The sequence below is a fragment of the Perca fluviatilis genome, chromosome 7, assembly GCF_010015445.1.
Source record: "Perca fluviatilis chromosome 7, GENO_Pfluv_1.0, whole genome shotgun sequence".
Lineage (NCBI taxonomy): Eukaryota > Metazoa > Chordata > Actinopteri > Perciformes > Percidae > Perca > Perca fluviatilis.
Genome location: NC_053118.1, coordinates 271,646 through 292,400, shown reverse-complemented (window position 1 = coordinate 292,400; position 20,755 = coordinate 271,646). Strand labels below are relative to the sequence as shown.

At 42.5% G+C, this 20,755-nt stretch overlaps 1 protein-coding gene across 1 annotated transcript in view; it reads right to left on the bottom strand.

Annotated features, from left to right (window-relative positions):
* The window catches only part of LOC120562125 (E3 ubiquitin-protein ligase RNF19A-like), a 43,416-nt gene that overhangs the window by 3,045 nt on the left and 19,616 nt on the right, over positions 1–20,755 (bottom strand). The window contains exons 2-9 of the mRNA XM_039805640.1: positions 16,622–17,587; positions 9,352–9,560; positions 8,131–8,275; positions 7,232–7,394; positions 2,393–2,507; positions 1,980–2,141; positions 900–1,113; positions 645–788 (exon numbers count right to left, since the gene is read on the bottom strand). Coding sequence (XP_039661574.1) covers positions 645–788; positions 900–1,113; positions 1,980–2,141; positions 2,393–2,507; positions 7,232–7,394; positions 8,131–8,275; positions 9,352–9,560; positions 16,622–17,310 — 1,841 coding nt within the window. The 5' untranslated portion in view covers positions 17,311–17,587. The remainder of the gene's footprint in view (positions 1–644; positions 789–899; positions 1,114–1,979; positions 2,142–2,392; positions 2,508–7,231; positions 7,395–8,130; positions 8,276–9,351; positions 9,561–16,621; positions 17,588–20,755) is intronic.

Sequence of the window (20,755 nt, the reverse complement as noted above, 5' to 3'; positions counted from 1 at the left end):
ACAGGTAACCAATATTTGGAACCAATGTGCATTTACAATAAAACGAAAATCTTCAGTGGTCAGTCAAACCGAAGCAGAGGGACAGACACAGAGCTGTAGCCGAGCCAAAGTAGAACACTTTTTAATTCATTAACTTTATCGGTTATCAGGCAAATAAGACGCCGATCCAGATCATCTGCAAACATGGCTACGCTATCCCTCATACTGTACGTGGGTGTGCACGTGTGTGGATGTTTGTGTGCAGCATGATTAAGAAATGAGCCTGAAAAGGAAAAGGTGTTCCACAAAAGAGTTTGCCACTCCGAAGAGACGTCACTAGGCTTGACACACAGGATTGTGTTTGGAGGTTGTTTATCATCAATTGAAGCGCAAAATGCTCCTGTAAAAAATACTAAATTATCATCATCAATAAAGAGAACCCAATGAATATTTTATCTTTTAGAGTGCTTTTCTTCTGCCAAGTAACAGTATCTCAAGTGCTGATCACATCAGTACATTTGCATGATGTGATCACAGGTGTATATTTACTGGATATTTTACTGCAATGTGTTTCATATTATTGATTTTTGGGAGGCCACCAGCTACACAGAGCCCGACGCTGCCACTGAACGCCATCATCCAGATACTGAGTGAAGGATGCTCACCTGTCCAGCGGCGTGTAGGCGTTAAGAATGGATCCAGCCATTGCTTTGGTGCTAGCGTTGTCGCTGATTGTGCCCAGGCTGACGGTGCCAGACTCACCGCTCAGACTGCAGCGCTCCTTCTGCACGTCAGCCTGCACCTCTAGCCTGACAACATGGGAAGGGGGAGGGGGCGGTTAGACAATGTAGGAAAGCACCGTGAAGTCCAGCGTTGCATACAACATTTCAATCCCACGGCATGTGTTGCTGTTTCAGTACCTGTTGATGTAATTGACCATGGCGCTGCCAGAGAGGCTGCCGGTGATGCTGGCTCCGGCCAGGGCCGTGGTGGATGCGGTCTCACTCAGGTTGTCCCTAATTGCCCCCAGACGGTCCATGTGGCTGCCGCTGGCACTCAGGCTGCCTGTCAGCCCCCCAACACTGCCTTCGCCTATACTGGGGTTGTTCCTGGTGTCTGCCACTGATGTAGTGTCTACACAGAAGGTACCATCATCATCATCATCAAATAACATTTAAAAATAGAAGAATAAGGGATAAAAAAAATTTTGTTTTTATGTCAATCTCAATTAATCCCAATCAGGAACAAAAGGCAGTACTAAGTCTGATAAATTAGAAATCTCTGATGGAATTTAAAAAGTTTACAAAACTTCAGTAAGGGTAATTTTCTATGATGCTGTGGGCTTCTGGTCTCACAAAAGAGGCACAAAAAGGACATTTTTTTCTAAAAGAAAATGTGAAAGAACATGTTACATCTGTGAAGTAGAGCGGCACAATATATCGTTTTTTGTTAATCGTCATCGCAATATTAACTAGCGCAAAATACGTATCGCGAAAGGCTGCAACCTATCATGCTAGACAGATTTTTTTGTGCGAGTTGAAAGAAATATCTGTAGAAAACTGCTAATTAAAATGTAACTCACTTTTTTTTAAGTAGTGCCTTTTATGTGCAATTCAATGTTCAATTAGTTCAATAAAAGAATGTTTTTTATTTCCTTTTATTCGTTTTAAATTCAACAAGCAATTTGTTTTATTTTAGAAGAATACTGAAAGCAGCAGAAAGGTGGAACTGAGCACACTTTAATATTGGTTTATGTATTGCAAGGAATATTCGTTATCGCGATATTCAACGTCATCCCATATGGCATATTTCCCTCATATCGTGCAGCCCTACTGTGAAACTAGCAGCAGATTTCATTTGGACAGGGAGTCAGTAGTGGATTAGTCAGCAAAAGGAAAATTGTGTTGTTTTGCTGACTTGGGCATGAACGCATAAAGTCACTTTTAGGTGTCAGAATGGGTGATGGGGGGGGGGGTTGTGGCGGGGGCAGTGAAGCTTACCAGTGGCAGCAGCCCCACTGCCAACATTCATGTCATTCTCGTCGTCAAATTCTATGCGAACTCCTTTGCCGTTCACAGCTGAGACGCCACAACCTCCGCTACGGCACAGCGAGATGGGCACCACGCCGTAGACGTAAGCCAGCATGATGGGAACGCCAATGCCTGAGGGGAGAAAGAGACAAGAGAGACACCGGGGGACATGTTAGACCAAGGTGCTGAGAAAAATAAATAAATAAAATGTGGATATGTCAACAAAAATCCTCTACCATGCCAAGAGCTAGAGCAGAGGCAGAGACAGAGAGATACAGAAAGACACAAAAGACAGAGACACAGACAAAGAGAGACACAGACAGAGAGACACAGAGACAGAGAGAGAGAGAAAAGAGGAAGGCGATGTTGTAAAAAAAACTGACCGACAGTGACTGCAGCCACCACTGGAGACACAATAACCGAGAGAGTGACTCCACCAGCGATCACCAGGTTCCTCTTGTGGTTGGAGATATCTTTGCCTTCATAGCGGTTATGGATCTGACAGAGAAAAGGGGAACAATGAGAGTCTAACTTCTCATAACTCGTATTCCAACCAGAGAACTGACTCTAGTGCCGTGGCCTTAAGTCCCCACATAAGAAGAATGCTAGACCAGTGCAGTGTTACTACCAATTCAACAATTGTTTGGTTGAGTAGAAGGCTCGTATAATTAGGATTAAAGCTATAGTGCGTAGTTTCTGTCTCCCCCATGAGGAATTCTAAGTAATGACAACAAAACTGCCGGCGTGTCCACATGATACAAGCCTTCCGTGATCACGCAGCTGCTAGAAGCCAAGGAGGACACGGAGGATTAAAAAAGCACGATTGACTCTTCAGAAGAGGTCATTATCTTCACTCGAGTTTCTGCGCGGGAAAGTCGCCGGACGCCACAATCTTCTGAACGTAGCCATACTGAGACATACAGAGAGTTGTGTGGAGTTGAGAGTCTTAATTAGCTTTCTAGCAAATCATTTGGCAATGGCTTGAATGTAACGGACGTTTATTAATATCAAAAAGTTACGCACTACAGCTTTAATGATTTTCCTCTCTTTTTGCTGACTGTTCTCAGGCACTAGGGCTTACACATTAACTCAGAGGTGCAGCTATATCAAAGGCTCAAGTGTAGCTTCACTGTACATTGCATATTCCTTGTATCCCTCAGGTGTGTGTGTACTGTAATATAAATTGACAAAACCTGTAAATATTAATGTATAGTTTAAATGAGAGGCAGTACACCCAGAGTAATTATCTATGAGTAATTATCCATCTGTGTAAATAGTATCTTTGTGTGAATTGTGAATTCATTTGTAACGTTTAAAGTATTTGATCCTGTACCGTTGATCAACTGTCAGTTAGAAGTTGTTTCATAGTTATTTTTAATAGTTGTTGAGCTTGGCCACAGGAATCATTCTTGGAAGTTTGCTTTGATTGTTACTTCATTTTATATTGAATAGTTTTTACTGAGACCGGGCTTGTATCCCTCAGATCCAGAAAGGCTTGTTAGCAACACATGATCGACGACATCGGAGCTGTCTGTGGTTCTTCCGTTGGGGTCCAACTGTCAGCCGTTAGTTTACAACCATCACACAACACACAGCAGAGCCTACCATCAGCGGCTATAAAAGTGTTAAAGGGAACGTTATTAACTGTACACAAATGAAGAGAAGTGAATAGGGCTGGGTACCGAACGTCGATACTTTTATGGTATCGAAAAAAATACTCCAATCCTATGAGTATCGAAAAATTCTTTATCTTTCGGTGCCAAATTTCGGTTCCAAAAGCGTCTGAGCACGTAAGCGCAAGCTTATCTGTCCTCTCTGCATATTGACACAGAGCGGAGCTTCGACCGACACACACACACACACACACACACACACACACACACACACACACGCACATGGAGAGGTGCGGACGGAGTAAACTGTCTGCAGTTTTGTTGAAGTCACAGAGAGTCACGGTTGGTTTCTAGTGTGGTTACAGTTTTTTAAAACTTCACGCAGACAGCGTTTGCAGCGATATGATATTAATGGCGAGCCGAAAGCGGTCGCGGTGCTGTTGACGTTACACTTCCTCTTACAAGCAGCCACAACGGTGGTTTCTCTGCCCTGATGACTGACTGACAGGCTGAGCTTGCAAGGCAATGCACTTTTATTAATGTTACTCTGAGTGAGCAGTTTTACCCGAATTTTTTAATTTTGATAACTCTTTTGATTGTTAAGGTGGAATTCTGAATTAAGGTGGAAAATAAAAGCTTTGTGTTTAATGTATTTTTGTTGATGTTGAAATGGATTTTAAAACATATGGTATCGAAAAAAGTATCGTTAGGAATCGGTATCGAAACTGAGGTATCGAAATTGGCACCAGATCGAAAGATTCTGAACGATACCCAGCCCTAGAAGTGAACACCTGTTAAAGGTGCTGTAGGTAGGATTGTTAAGATCCAGGACTTAGCCAACAAATTTGAACATCGACAACTTCTCTGTCCCTCCCCTTTCCGCTAAAGCCCAAAACTGTCTCCTAAGCCCCTCCCCCCACAAGGGAGAATGAATGTGTGTGCATGATTTTTGCAAATCACACTACAGGCTGTAGGTGGTGCCAGAGGAGCCGGATTTTATTTTAAATGACCTGCTTCATGTAGTTCTACTGGAACATAGGGTCAGTTTCAGCAAATATGACAGAAAGTTAGTCTTAGTTAGTTACATGTTAGTGCCAATTCAACATTGTTTGGTTGAGTAGAAGGCTCATATAATTAGGATTAATGATTTTCCCCTCTCTTTTTGCTGACTATTCTCGGGCACTAGGGCTTACACATTAACTCAGAGGTGCAGCTATATCAAGTGCTCAGGTGTAGCTTCATTGCACATTAACTTGGACTCAGACAGAGCCTATAACAACCCACTGCCAGCTTGCCTACAATTTCTTCCCTTTTAAGTTTTTCTTTCACACCTCAGTGCACACTTTATGTTAGAGTGAGCATAGCTTTGGAACGAATAAAGAGCTGATTGCAAGTCATTCTGGTAACAACATCAATACCTTTACACATGGCAACCACCAAGCCAGAGTGGGAAACAAATTCTTCAGTCTACAGTGAGGCCACAGAGTGCCACCAGTAGTAACCAGCCACTATACCACAACTGGCTAGATTTTGAGAATAGATCCAAACATGTAAAGAAAAGTGTGAAAAGTGGCATGTGAACAGGTCTGACAGCAACTGGGAAACATTTTCAAAAGAGTTAAAATTCTATCAATAGAAAATAAAAAAGCTATTAGGAGGAATGTGGGGAAATGAGTAATTGTTGAAGTCGTTAAAACGATATATCTGGAAAGAAGCACAACTGGAAGACATTTTGACATTATACAAGACTGAAAACAGCAACACTGGAGCTACTGTATAAATGACCTCAAAAATAGGCATAACCTATGAAAAATGTAGTTTTAAAGTTTAATTTAATGTTGAAAAACTCTTGCCAATAAAGATTTAAGTGGAAAAAAACAATGCTGTATGCATTCCCACTTACTTCCCACAAACTACCATAACATATCTGCTTAATAAGTCAGTCAACAGTGACAATGTGCAGCTGATATGACATGTGACCATGCTGCAAGTAAACTGCCATGGCCCTGGTGTAGGGATTCACCAGGAAGCAGATTTTATACCAAGACTGAACATTTATCCAGAGTATGTGGAATGCAGGTGATTCATGCTCAGATGTTTCACATGTGTCATGTGATCACTGCTGAATGTGCTCCGCTTTTGTCAGGGAAGAGAAGTTTGTTGGCTCTGGCTTCTTCTTGGCTGGCTTCAGAGGGGAATTTTGGAGTCTGAATACTTTCATTTGATCGTAATGTCAAATTCTTAGTGAACAGACTTGGACTGACGAGCCCTGTGTGTATATACACACACAGGGCAGGTTACTGACAAATTACCTCAGCTGACTTCAAGAAAACTAAAGAGCCAGAGAAAAATACATGAAAATGTGTGTGCTAGTTTTAAAATATAAGTTAGTTACTGACTGATGCAGTGATGATTTCTGGCCATGCAGTGCGTTTACTTCCTCCACTGGTGAACTGTGATTAATGCTTAGTTATGTAACACTGACTATGGTAACAACTGAAATGGTAGTGCTTTAGAGTAGATGTATGCTTTGTGGGAAAGCAAAGCAAATATTTAACTCTTTTTATCTAAATGCAACACTCCAAATGAAACCCCGTGCCTTCATAATAATCCATACAGCTCAATACAGTCAAGTGTTGAACAGTAAACCTGAACACACTCAGTGCGTTTCCATGTACAGCAGTAACTGGGGTATGGCCTTAGCCCGGTTAGGTGAATAACCGGGTTATGCCGCTTCTCCCTGTATACATGAGCGGGGACGAATGGGAAGAATGACGGAGTAACTCTACCTATGGCACAGTAGGCTGCACTCTGCCAATGCACAACTAGCTTTTTCTTCCGGTTGACCTACAAAATAACAAAGATCCTCTATACTGTCTCTAGTAATATTTACACTGACCGGCCACTAAATTAGTAAAATTTGACAACTTAATTTCTTAATTTCCACAAGTCACAGAGTAGGAAAGCACAGTGTTCTCGGCAGATGACTGACAACTTGTTTGGCTCATTAACGTTATATCTGTGACCAGTGTCGGGTTGAATTAGCAAGCCAAATTCGTTAGCTAACTAACATTAACCTTAGCCAGCGGGGGCTGCTCTGTCCCTCCACGTTTTTGCCGAGACATGTCCAGATGTCCACTGCTGCCTCGTCAGGGAGTAAAACAGATGGACCGCAGGCTATTTGCTGCCGATGGCCCGCTGATTTGGGCATCGCTGTTTTATTGTATGGTATCATAGCAACGACTACAACTCACAACGCTGACGGATTATTTCCGGTTAAAAAAACATTCCAAGTGGCAGTTAAAGCATGCGCAGACGCTTAAACCGATCATAGCCGGGTTAAGGTGTATATATGAAGGAATACCCCGGTTACTGAAGGAGTTCTCTAGGTCTGTTAACCGGGGTATGAAAACTCGGATTTTAACCGGGGTAAGGTGTTAACATGGCGTTTGAGAAATCGGAGTATTGCCTTAACCCGAATATAATTGTTTTTTTAAACTGCATGTAAAGCACCAATTGTTCTGCCTCATCCAGGTATTGAAAACTACAAGCAGGAAAACTTAAATATGTTCCAGACTACTGCACATGAATGCGTCACCAGAGCCTTACCTTCCTTCCCACATATACAGGGATGCCAATAATCATGGCGGGGATAGCTATGCCGGCGATGAGTGCGATGCCGACGGGGGCACCCACAAGTGTTCCCAGTTGCCAAAGAATCTTCTTCTTTCTGCTCCATGGCTTCTTCCCCCAGAAAGTACAGCCTGACGGACTGAGAGAGGTAGAGGAGAAAGATTAAGAAAAACAAAACAACGGATGCTAAGCTAAGTATTTATCGTTCATTTAGTCTATACTGTAATAGGTCTTCAGCATGTTCATCCCTTGTTATACACAACTGACGAAAAAATGTTTCTCCCTGTGGACTGGAGATTAAGGTCTTAAAGAGATATTTTGCTGATTTAAATCCAGCTCTGTGTCATGGCAGTGTGGGCAGTGTGTGTGGCTTCCCTCCATGGAGCTCCCAGCTGAGCAGAGCAGTGGTGGTCTGCCGAGATCCACCACATAAAGCGAAACTGTCGATTTGCTGGATTTCAGCAGACCTCGGCTGGTTCGAGCTCGTGCACTGGCGCCACAGAGGGAACCAAACAGCATTCGTAAACACACTGCCCACACAAAGATGACACAGAGCTGGATTGAAATCGACAAAGTATCACTTTAAGTGTGCTGGCTAGCTTCATGGCTGTTCCAAAACTACTTTATTTTAATTTAGCCAGGTCAGAAACTTTGAGAGGTGTAACAACCTAACAGCAGAACTTCTGGCAGCCCCGGAGCAAAGTGACCAATACACATTTTTACAACAGCAAATCGGTTTTATTTGCCTGGGCATTATGTCAATTACAATCACTTTATGTGTCTTAAAATACTCATATCCACAGGTAAAACTACAAAATCCATCCAAACTGGATCTTTGTGTATGAAGATCTGTGTATGCGTGTTGACAAACTGACCTCAGGTAGTGCAGGTCTGAGATCTCCTTCATGCAGAGCCAGCAGAACTCACAGCCGCAGACGGCGCAGGTCATGTGGTTACAGCTGCCGTCGTTCATCTTGATGATGTAGGCAGCACAGCGCGGACATGGCTTAATGTCATCAGCTGGAAGGCAGAATAGAAGGATAGGATAGAAAGAGAATAGGATTGTAAGGTGGAATATATAGTTTTACTCACTAGTTACACTTCTGCTATCAAACAATCTAGGCCTGGTCAATTAGGTGACATCTTTCAAACGTCATCATGGTGAGAAAAAACATGACAATTCTAACTATTAAAGCATTTAATTAGGCCTGCCAAAATGAACGCAATAAGGGAAATTCCTTTCTAACGCCACAAATTTGTTTGACGTGCGATTAACGCATGGGTGTTCTGTGATTTGGGCCTCAGGGTGCTCCGTAGTTTGGGAAATCAGGAAGCGATGCAGCAGTAATGCTGTGGATAGCTAGCAGAAACAAGCTTCCCTGAGCAGAAAAGGGTCTTTTGAATGGCACGTTCAGTTTCAAAGCCTTTCCAGATGGTTCTCTTGACAAGAGTAAAGTTATTTTCATGTACTGTCGATGTGAATGGATGAAAAATGGGATGTTTATTTAACCTTTACAAGAGTAAAGAGGGACAATACATTGTGTTAGTATTACAAAGTAATGTTACAGTCAGGTCAATATGCCTATCTGTTGTTGCTAGATATTATGCTATATCAGCATTATTTTTTGAGCATGTGAGGTTATTCTGGAGGACAGTATTTGTTATTGTTTTGAATTGTTGCAATAATAATAAACATTTGTATAAAGCAAGCATATTTGTCTGCTCCCATGTTGATAAGAGCATTCAAAACTTAAAAAATATCCCTTTTAAAGTACATTTAGAACAGATAAAAGATTTGTGATTAATTGCGAGTTAACTATGGACAATGATGTGATTAATCGCGATTAAATATTTTAATCGAATAACAGCCCTACAATTAGGCAAAATGAACAAACTGTTGGCACATTCCACTGCATTCTGACATATGCTACCAAAACCTATATTCCCAATCCATCTCCCATTTAGAGGGGAACTATGCACCATCTATGCACCACTTGTGGTAATGTACTGGCTATAATCGATGCTCATGTTTAACAAAGTGTGAGTGATTTGACAGACATGCATAGGATAAACAGAAAAAGAGAAGAGCAGCCGACCTGCAGCTCCGCTCTCCTGGCTGTAGCTGAGGGAGGACGAGCGAACGGTCCTCAGGCGGAGGCTCTGGGCTCGCTGCTGTCGCGCTGCATCACAGGTCTGGTTGGGATGCCACAGCTGCTTACAGTGGTAACAGAACTCTGTACCACAGCCCTCCCTGCCACATGTAATCTTAGGACAGCTGGCACACCCGAAAGCAATCACTGCATACCTGGTAGAAGACAGACAACATAGGCAAAAGTTAAGATTTCATACACAATGACACCACAGTATGAGTCTAAATGCACCAAGGTTACAGGAAAAACGGAGAGATTGGTGTCTGTACAAATTAAAACCGTGGGGAATAAAAGTAACAAAAATCTAAGTGTCAAGCAAATGATGCATATATAAGTAAAAGTGTTGCATATACAATAAAGGTGCAGACAAAAAAATAAGACAGCTGACCCATAGTTACTAAAATAGTTACTGCAGTACAAATTCAAAATACTGGAGAAACTCGTGGTTCATGGAGGTTGCCAGGCTGAGACCGCAGCATCCATAGTCTCGCTTTGCCAGACCCTCCTCCAAAGCGCGCTGAAGAAGCATCCACAACAATGTTGCTAGACGCTTGTCTCACATAGCCAGACATTACTCCACAGCACAGCGGAGTAGCTAACGTTAGATGTTGGCTATATTGACAGTCATGGAAGCCCGTGCTCACGCGGAGCTCTGTACCCAACTGACAGACACACTTTTCAGCTTAGAATTACGGTAGGAACCGCTAAAAATAACAGTATCTTGCCGTCCTTTCCCCCCGACTGAACACTTTATTGGCTTAGAATCGCTAAACACACTGCAAACTCACGGTCCTCTCTTCCCAATTTACAGCTGTAGCGCGCTGGGTTTATGTTTTTACAGGTATATCTGGCAACCCGTCCTGGCTGTTAAACTAGGCAGTTGATAACACACAGGCCAAAACACAAACAGAAATTCCGTCACGGAACGGAAATTTCAAAAGGAGAAAATACTGGCATTAGCATTGTTGTCAGAAAAGATAGTATTTCCTTAATATCTGATGACGAATTTAGGTCATTTTTGGATTTATTACAGTAAATATTTTACACATTGGGCCTTTAAAGAAAATGTAGCTGGGGCCTATGTTAGCAGCCTAATCCATCATCTTATACGTATATAGTAATGAACTTGTAAAATGGCAAACTAGAAAACCACTTTGTCTCCCTCTTCTCATTAGCATTGTGATCCATCTAGAGGATGCAGTACACTCCTGACATGACTGATGATGCTTTGTCCATCCTCAATCACTGTGTTGACCGTATGAGAGCATGTCCTCAGGCAAATGCATATGATCATGTAAAAATGTCCCATGATGGACTTTTGGTTCCCAGTGGTGATGTGGACAACTTCATCCTTAATTGATAACGACAGGGTGACAAGAGTGCACACTTTCAAATGAAGGCCTTTCTATTTTCACTTAAGAAACCCCTTTTTTAGAGAAACAAATCTTTCTTTCGTGTTGTAGACACCGTCTGAACTGGCTGCCGCCACCACCACTAAATTCACAAGAAACAATTAATTTTCACGTAATAATACTTGGAAACCACAAGGGGAGATAAGGGCAGAATTGCAATTTTGCACAGCAATGGATATACACTACGGGTTAAAAGTTTTAGAACACCCCAATTTTTCTAGTTTTTTATTGAAATTTTAGCAGTTCAAGTCCAATGAATAGCTTGAAATGGTACAAAGGTAAGTGGTGAACTGCCTGAGGTTAAAAAAAAGTAAGGTTACCCAAAACTGAAAAATAATGTACATTTCAGAATTTTACAAAAAGGCATTTTTCAGGGAACAAGAAATAAACAATGTAAAGCTGTTCTGCAGCAATGGAGGTTGATAAAGCTTTGACAGTTGGTGCTACCAATTCCCACAGGTGTTCCAACTTGTCTGGATTACTTACAACCCCCTCCGTTTGTATAAAAGTATTGTTGGCTCACACTGTGGTACCATACCCTCGTGAGCATTATTTGAACAGTATTGTACTGCAGAAAGTAGTGTGTTGCCATAAAAATGGATCCAGGGTCGGTGATGTGTACAGAGTGAAAGGCACCCTGAACCAAAACGGCTACCACAGCATTTTGCAGCGCCATGCAGTACCCTCTGGTATGCGCCCAGTTGGTCAGGGGTTCATTCTACAGCAAGATAATGACCCAAAACATAAGTCCAAGCTATGCCAGAACTACCTTAGCAAAAGATGGTAAGCTTAAAAACATGGAGTGGTCAGCACAGTCACCAGACTTAAACCCCGAGCTGGTTTGGGATGAACTGGACAGAAAAGTGAAAGCAAAGCAACCTCCAAGTGCCACACATTTATGGGAACTTCTGCAACAGAGTTGGGAAGAACTTTCTGAAGAATATTTGATTTCCATTGTAGAAAGAATGCCACGAGTGTGTTCAGCTATTGTATCTGCCAAAGGGGGCTACTTTGATGAGTCAAATATTTCCAATACATTTTGGTTCATACATTGATTCCATGATTTCTTTTTTAACTTAAATTGTTCATTTGTTCTATTCTTTCATTTCAGAGTACAATAAGATATTGAACTGCATGAATTTCAATAAAATCCTGGAAAAATTGGGTTGTTCTAAAACTTTTGACCAGTAGTGTATATTTCAAGGTCCAATGACATGGTGCTCTTTGGATGCTTTTATATAGGCCTTAGTGGTCCCCTAATACTGTATCTGAAGTCTCTTTTATATAGGCCTTAGTGGTCCCCTAATACTGTATCTGAAGTCTCTTTTATATAGACCTTAGTGGTCCCCTAATACTGTATCTGAAGTCTCTTTTATATAGGTCTTAGTGGTCCCCTAATACTGTAGCTGAAGTCTCTTTCCCGAAATTCAGCCTTGGTGCAGAATTACAGCCACTAGAGCCAGTCCCACAATGAGCTTTCCTTAGGATGTGCCATTTCTTTGTTTGTAGCTATTGAGGAGGAGAGAGAGGGGAGGGGGGGGGGCAAGGTGGATCTGAGCTTTCATTTTCTCAAAGGCAGAGTAGGATACCCATTTCAAGCTAATTGGGGACCATAGGCAGGCTGGGGGAACTCATATTAATGTTAAAAAACCTCATAAAGTGAAATTTTCATGCCATGGGACCTTTAATGTGAGACTGTTGTCCAGACCATCAGCTAGTAAATAACATAATAAGTGTGATCTGGATCTGGACAGGACATGTTTGTGTACTTTAACCTGTTTTATTGTATTAAACAGAGTCTGGAGTAGAATTTACAGCTGTTGTCAGTCTGCCTGTTTTCCCCTGTGTCTTCTGCAATTGCATGTGTATTTACATGACACAGAACAGCAGAGCAAATCCTCACATTTCTGACTGAGTGACAGCTGAGGTGATGCGATGCATGATGCCTTCAGTCAACAGACAGGAGACAAAAGCAAGGTGCTAACAAGGAGAATGTTCAAGAATAAGAAAAGTTAAGCTGTTCAAAGATGACAGCTGCAAAATACTGGCTAGCCAATTTCCTAAAGGGAAACCCTGGAGTGTGTGACGTAGTTGTATCCGAGTGTAGCAGAAGCCTCCCAGCCCCTCTGTGACTGACCCGAGATTAAGTTTCAATCACAGAGCCATGGAGAGCCTGGGAGACTTCCTCCGCTGTAGATCATTTTACTCTACTGAGGACTGAGTCTAGAATGCAGACAGACGGTGAGGAATAGCAGAGACATGTCAATCCTATTTCAAATCATTGTCGGTAAACGACCAGCACTAAATAGTACACAGACTAGGGACTGCGGAAGACTGGAGAGACCACGGCTTTGGTGCAACAAAACATCAGATCGGTTTAGATCACAGCACTTTCTGTATAACACTTAATCTGAAAAGGTATGTCATACTTTAAGGTAACTGTGCCATCAGTATTCTCTTTCTATACCAGGGCAACACTACAGATCCTTCCTACCAGAGACTCTGGGAAACAAAGTTCTCAAATATGTGTATGATTGAATGATTAGATAATAAACAACTACATTGCCAGTGATAGTAGAATACAGCTATTTAGTAGTGTCAGATTAATACAACAATATATCAAAAAATGCCAAAGAAATAAGGTATTTAACCCTCTGGGGCTTAAGCTATTTCTTCCAATCTTTGGGTGGCCTGTGGTGCCGAGGAGCTGAAAGCTGCTTCTGCATGTTTGATTCTGACTGTGGAGATGGTGAGGAAGCCTGTCCCAGATGATCTAAGAGCTCTGGATGACTCGTAACAGAGCAGCAGATCAGACGTGTATTTTGGCCACAAACCATTCAGTGCTTTGTATATCTATAATAATATTTTTGAAATCAATTATTTGATTCATAGGAAGCCAAAGCAACAATAATCCTTTAGTCTTACTATGCTTTAAGTCTAGCTATGTTTTAAGGGTGTAGTAGGCTGATTTTGATTTTGTAATTCTGTTGATGTGGTTTGGGAAATTTAGGTCTGAGTCCAGAACTACACCAAGATTCCTGACATTGTTTGAGGCCTTAAACATTAGTGCTCCAAGATGAGCCCTGAGCCACATTTGATCAATCCTTTTTGGCACCAAAAGTAAGTGTTTTAGTTTTATCCTTAATAGGAGAACATTTTGGCATATCAAATCACTAATTTGTCCAATGCACTATTCAGTGACTGTATTGGTTCATAATAATCTAGGTTTATTTTTATGTAAATCTGCATGTTGTCTGCATAATTATGGTTATAGACAGGGTGTGATTTCCCCCATTCTGGTATACATATCCCTGCCTCTGCTGAATTATTTTTCAGTATAATGTACCAATAGACCAATATATTTTATACCTACAATAGAAGTAGGCTATTTCAAACTAAGTAAAGCGCTGTAATGTGTCTGTAACAGTCTATAGGGCCATAGAACAATAAAATCAGAGCGGCCGGTTGTATTTAGCCACTAATGAGCCCCGGGACTCCGACTACCAGCGGCAGTTCTTAAAGAATACGCCGATTATTGGAATTAATTATCGTAACTTCAGATTAAGTCGATACAATTTTCGCCTACAGCATAACGTTATTCGATCGTCTAGTCATAAGCTTGCCAGCACAGACCCTTCAGGTAACTGGTTCAACTAGCCTACTGCTCGTTGACAAAAGTGACAAATACGCCAACATGTTCCTATTTACAGTGATTTGTAGAGTCATTACGCGTGTCGTAACATGAGACACAGCCATCTTCTATCTGTAAACAAACCGGGAAATATAATCTCAGACAGGCTGCGAGCATATCACTCCGCCCAAATACTATATTCTTCCGCCTGAGAATATAGTTCCCGGTTTGTTTACGGATAGAAGACGGCTGTGTCTCATGTTACGTTGTTTTTTGTACATAATGTGACTCTACAAATCACAACATGTAAATAGGAACATGTTGGCGTTATTTTGTCACTTATTCGGAGCAGTAGGATTACTGGAACCATTCACCTGCCTGTTCTGTGATGGGCTGATGCCGCTGGAGCCGTCAGACAGCTTTACAGCACGCACGGAGATGAGAAGGCTATGTATCGACTTGTCTAACTCTGGGGGTTACGGTGAATAAGCTAAATTCCCAATAAGTCGACGTGTTCCTTTAAGTGTGATTTATGGTTCTGCGGAGGCTCCACGCAGAGCTTTCGCTGTAGCCTACGTAAATGGCCTGAAGTTTATACGTACGCGTTGGTGTGTGCGTGGATCTCTTTATAGCAGGGCCGGCATATGTGTGTGTGCGTGGGGAGTGTGTGTAGAGTGAGTGAGAGAGTGCCGGTGATTATCTTCAGAGTGAGTAGTGACTCTAGACTCATAGTGAGAGAAACAAAGTGTCTCCCCTGTTCTTTCTGACCACAGTGGGAAATCTGTAGCAGGAAAAGTTAACCCTCTCCTTGATTTCATGTTTATGGAGAAAGAGAACCAGGAAATGAGTCGGGGGAACGCTACCAAGCCACGGCCGAGCGACGTGAAATGCCATGACGTGTAGTCATGTTTTTCGAGAGGTGCACGTCAGGCTACGGTGATGGTCCGCCGTAGGGTCGGTATCTCCACGTACCTACGTATGTAGCCACAGCGTCGATTTAAAAAGGTCCCATGGCATGAAAATTTCACTTTATGGAGGTTTTTTAACATATTATGCGTTCCCCCAGCCTGCCTATGGTCCCCCAGTGGCTTGAAATGGCAATAGGTGTAAACCGAGCCCTGGGTACCTTTCAGAAAATGAAAGCTCAGATGGGCCTATCTGGAATCTTGCTCCTTATGAGGTCATAAAGGGCAAAGTTACCTCCCCTTTCTCTGCTTTGCCCGCCCAGAGAATTTGGCCCACCCATGAGAGAGAGAGAGAGAGACATCATACCTTTCAAACGAGCGAAGCATGGCAGTTGGTCACGAGCGTTTCCTCGGCGAAAGTATTTTGTTTTCGCCGCGAAGTGAACTCTGCTCTCCAGCTCAAAAGCGCTGTTTATTTATTTAAACATTAAATATTGAAGTTCACAAATTGGTGTTCTGGCATGACTGCCCGAGTGGCACTACATCCATGGTATTGGGAGGATTTAATTCTTGCACATTTTGTTTTGTTGTGCATGATGAAAAAACATCCCCCCCTCTGCTTTTTTTTCCACAAATCACACCCTGGTTATAGATATTTGATTGTTTTCCAAGATGTGAGTTAGTGGGAGCATATAAATGTTGAAGATGATGTCATCACTGATGTTTCATGAAGCGCTGTTATGGCGATCAGCTGAGAATCCCGCCTACACTGAGAGGGTACTATCCGCAGTGGAAAACGAAATAGAGAAAAACACTGCTACCAAAAGTGAGTTGAGCCGAACCATGCCATGGAAATGAGGCTATATGGTAATTAGTTAAAACAAGCACAAGCAACAGTACATGTGTAAGGGATTTTCTTATTACTTTAATAGAACATAAAGTCTTTGAAGACTAGATGAACTTGACTGAAAAAACTGTATTCTTTCCCATTCACGTTTTAATTTCCTCTTCCAATGGGCCACTTTACGTCACCTTACATTATTCCCATTAAAGACGGTTCCCTTGGGAATCACGTACCCCACTCCATCTCACACACCACATACAACTACCTCAGCATGTCAACCTGAGGCACCCTGGACATACAGGCACACATCTGTTGCTTTGAGAGAAGATATTTCCACGGCTTATATGACAGGATCAGTGTGAGCTGCAGCCGAGTGTAGTGTCACTGTGGCTGTGTGTGCTGTGTATTTAAATTCACTACTTACCCACAGTCCGGTGCAGGACACCAGCGGCAGTCAGGGTCAGCCACAAGCCACCTCCTCAGCATGAACTCCTCGTACTTCTCCATGAGGGCCCGGTCACCCAGGATCATCCGGATGTCGTGAGGGTTGAAGCGCTCCGAGCACTCGGGGCAGCTGATGTTGACACGCGACTCGGAGATCTCGATGCGCAGGTACTGGCGCAGGCAATCCATACAGGAGCGGTGGTGACAGGTCATGATGTCGGGGAAGCTCTCCCTGGAGTGGCGCAGAAGGCACAGCGGGCACTCCAGTAGCTCCGCCCCCGTCCCGCCCCCCGCCTTGGAGGAGGAGGAGGTAGAGGAAGAAGGCCCTGAGGCAGAAGAGGTGGAGGCAGCAGCAGCAGCGGAGGCAGCGGAGGCCCCAGCCACGGAGAAGAAGGCAGAGTTCTTGTCATTACACATCTCAGAGTGGATGTTCTCGATACTGGCGATGCCATCCACCCCTCCGAGCCCTACAGGTCCGGGTTGTTGGAGCTCTCGGGACCTTTGGCGCCCGGATTTGGGCTCGCGAACCCGCCGTCTGAAAAGAGAGGCCAGGGAGAGGCGCCTCTTCTTGGGGGCCTTCTTCACAGAGGGCAGAGAGATGGAGGAAGCAGTGGACTGCAGGTCCCGGTCAGAGCCGCCCAACTGGTGCTGGTGCTTCTGCAGGCTCATCTCTAAGGAGGGAGGGGAGGGGTGTGCCAGTGGGGAGCCAGGGCTGGGGAGCCTGTCCCTCACATGTGCAGGGAGGTCTGGGAGTGGGATGGGGCTGGGAGAAGGGGTGAGGTGGTGGATGGGGGAGTGGGGTCCAGGGTGGGGGGACAGGGCTCCAGAGGGCCCGTCTGCGTTTAAGACATGGTGGCTTCTCCTGATCAACCTCGTGGTCACATCTAATAGCCGGATTTTGGCGAAGGGGTGGGGGTCACCTGCAGCGAAACGGATGCAACAGAACCTGGAGAGTAAAAGAAAATTGTGGGAAAAGGCAAAAGAAGAGAGAGAAAAAGAAGAGATTTTAATATATGTTAATATTAAAATTCAATAACCACTCTGTGAATGCAATAAAACAGAAATGCATAGTTTTACCATTCAGAAACATTCTTAAAAGTTATGCCTCGCTTTGTTTTGTTTTTGTTTTTTTCCATCATTCAATTTAAGACAATAAATCAAATCACTTTCTGCAGTTCTGAAAGACGAGGAACATTATTCATTATGCTCTCCTCTCCACAAGGCTTCCTAAGCCAAGTTAAATGCATTTCATTTCTCATATAACATTTGTAATTAGGGGATTGGATAATTATCGGCTGTGATATTCCGCTTGTTTATGCGATTTCCGATACCAAATGTGTTACTTTGGCTCTGATGCAGTCGCCTCTCTCTGGTTGTAGTTCAAGGATGCCGCAGTGAGGAAATTGTTCCACTGGGAAATAAACTCTTGACAACACCGGTGTTACAGATTAAATCACAAACACACCACGGCTGTGCCTCTCTGGCTCTCCGGTAGATTTTTTTGCTGTGGGTCTAATTTTGGCAGCAGCTCGGTTGAGATAGGAGGCTGAAGCCAGATACCAGAGAACCAGAGAGTCGTACAGTAACAATCAGCTTCATAATCAAAGAACGCTTTTGTAGCACGTGAACACCTCAGTCCATACTCCGTCTCCGTCTCTCTCTCTCTCTCTCTGCCCGCTTAGGCTGCCAACAATCGTATCGGTCGATCCCTAATTTGTAAAGCTGATACTTTTAAATAAACATGAAACCGTGATTGATCACATTTGTATGTTAAAGTTGAGAAATACACATTTCAATATTTTTGTATTTTGTGCATTTTCCTTGATAATCAAGCAAGTAGACTCATTATACCATGATTTTGCAATCGCATGTATTGTAGATCCCAACTGCAATATGACTTTTTCTCCAAATCGTGCAGCCCTAGATTGTTTAGATTTATGTTTCCTAGTTTGCGGTCTCCGCTGCCTTTGCTGGTGCATTGCTTTCTTTCTTTTCAAGTCACTGCCACAAACCGTCAATCAGCGAAACAGAATGGGTAACATGTCTTAACATGCTTAATGTTAAACTAATCTGAACTTCTGGCAGGACTGCATTGTGGATTGCACAAGCATCTCCATGTGCACAAAGTACAAACTTAACAGGGATTCATTCGTAGAAACCTTGCTCTATAGCAGTACTAGGAGTGTCCCTTTAATAGATCATTTCAATGCTGGAGGACTGTATAATTGATAAAAAGGTCCACCAAACCTTTCAGGAAATCAAACACACAGAACCTCTTGCTATGTATTAAGTAAAGACAATGTGGGTTTCAATTTCGATATCACATTAAAGTGATTTAAACGGCAAGTCTGGTCTGTTATCTAGGGCTGCACAATTAATCATTAAAAAGGATCATAGGTTGGTAGGGCAATTGTTTGTTTTTTTAATGTGGAGAAATGTTGTTGACCATGTTGGTATTTTAATAAACGCTGTTTAATATCAGTCCATATGTTTGCTTTGTTTTTTTGTAGGACACTTTTACAGGCAAGAAATGCAAAAGTGCAAATAGCAATCATTTGTTTTGGTTACAGAAGAAAATAAACGCTTTCCCTGAGAAGCATGAGAGAATCGTGATTTCAGCACTCACAAAAACAAATAGTGATTCTCATGTTATCACCAACGCATATGACCAACATTCCATACTTGGGTCACGTGATTCAACGGAGCCATCTCCGTCCACCAATGAAAACCCTGAGATGCTCTGGAAAAAGCTAGCTCTGAGTGTGCTCCGATGTGTCTGTAAGATCAACAGTGACAGGAACCAGGCCGTCCTCTGCTGATAATGGCAAACAGGAGGAAGTGTGGGATAATGCTTCGCCTTGGCAGACCAGTTTCTGACGCAGCAGCAATTTAGATAGCGTCTACTGTAAATCACAATGGCAGTTGCACAAGTAAATCGTATTAAAAGGGCAACTATTATATAGCATTTTCAGGAGAATACTTGTATTTTGTGTTCGTACTAGAAAATGTTTGCATGCTTTAATGTCAAAAAAAAAAAATCTCTGGAACCTCCACTGTTGTTTCACTAGCTAGTTGAAGCTGGAGCTACTGCAACGGAGTATATAGCAGGACTTTGTACCGTGAAAAATCACCAATAGAGGCTTCTAAACCAAATATTACACAACCGGACATGTCCCAGCAGTAAAGTCTGGAAAGACCGGAATTTGGGGAGAAAAGAGATATAGATATATATATATTTTTTATTTATTTTTTTAAAAAGGAGCACAAAAACGACAGTCGGCTACATTAAAGAATAGCTTGTTTATTGCTAAGGCCACAGGGTCAAAATTAAACGATTATTAAAAATGTAATAATAACTTATAACAATAACTTATTTCACCAGTAAATTACTGTTAAACGACAAAAACAACCACTGGTTCCTCACCAGTGAAATACAGACAAACTTTTACACCGTTTAGCCATCAGCAGTTTAACCTTGTTTACTCCAGCTGCTAGCTAACTGTAGGCTAGCGTTACCGGCTTTTGAGTGTAGTGTTAACTAGCGTGACATGTGGCGATGTTTAGATTGCCCTCAATAAAAACTTCAGATCTACACGATTCCCGTGGATGACACAGAAAAGCGACTAGTTTGCAGGTATGATTTCTAAAGTAAAAAATCGCAAATAAAGGCTTTTTAACCAAATACTATATCACCGGTAATGTTTCAGGAGTAATGTGAACCCGAATTGGGGTGAATTTAACGACACTGGCAGCCAAGGTCACATTGTTTACTGCCGTTAGCATGTAGTTACATGTGAGAATGTTAATACCGTAGTGGCTTTAAAAAAAACAGACAAAAAACACTCCAGTCCTGCGTACCTGGAGCAGATGACCAATCATAGAAAGCCGGCTTAGAGTTGCGTAACACTTAGCCGAGAGTAGAAAAAACTAGAAACTGTTGAAACCGGAGTGTTCAGAACAGTTGGAAATCTGAACGTTTTAGCTCATGGGGGATTTCTCTAAAATATGTTTACCTCATTATTTGAAGTTCTGGCCACGTTTAACATGAAAGTCCCAAATTATAACAATGTAGATGTGACAGAAAACACAGAAAAGCATAATGTGACCTTGAAGA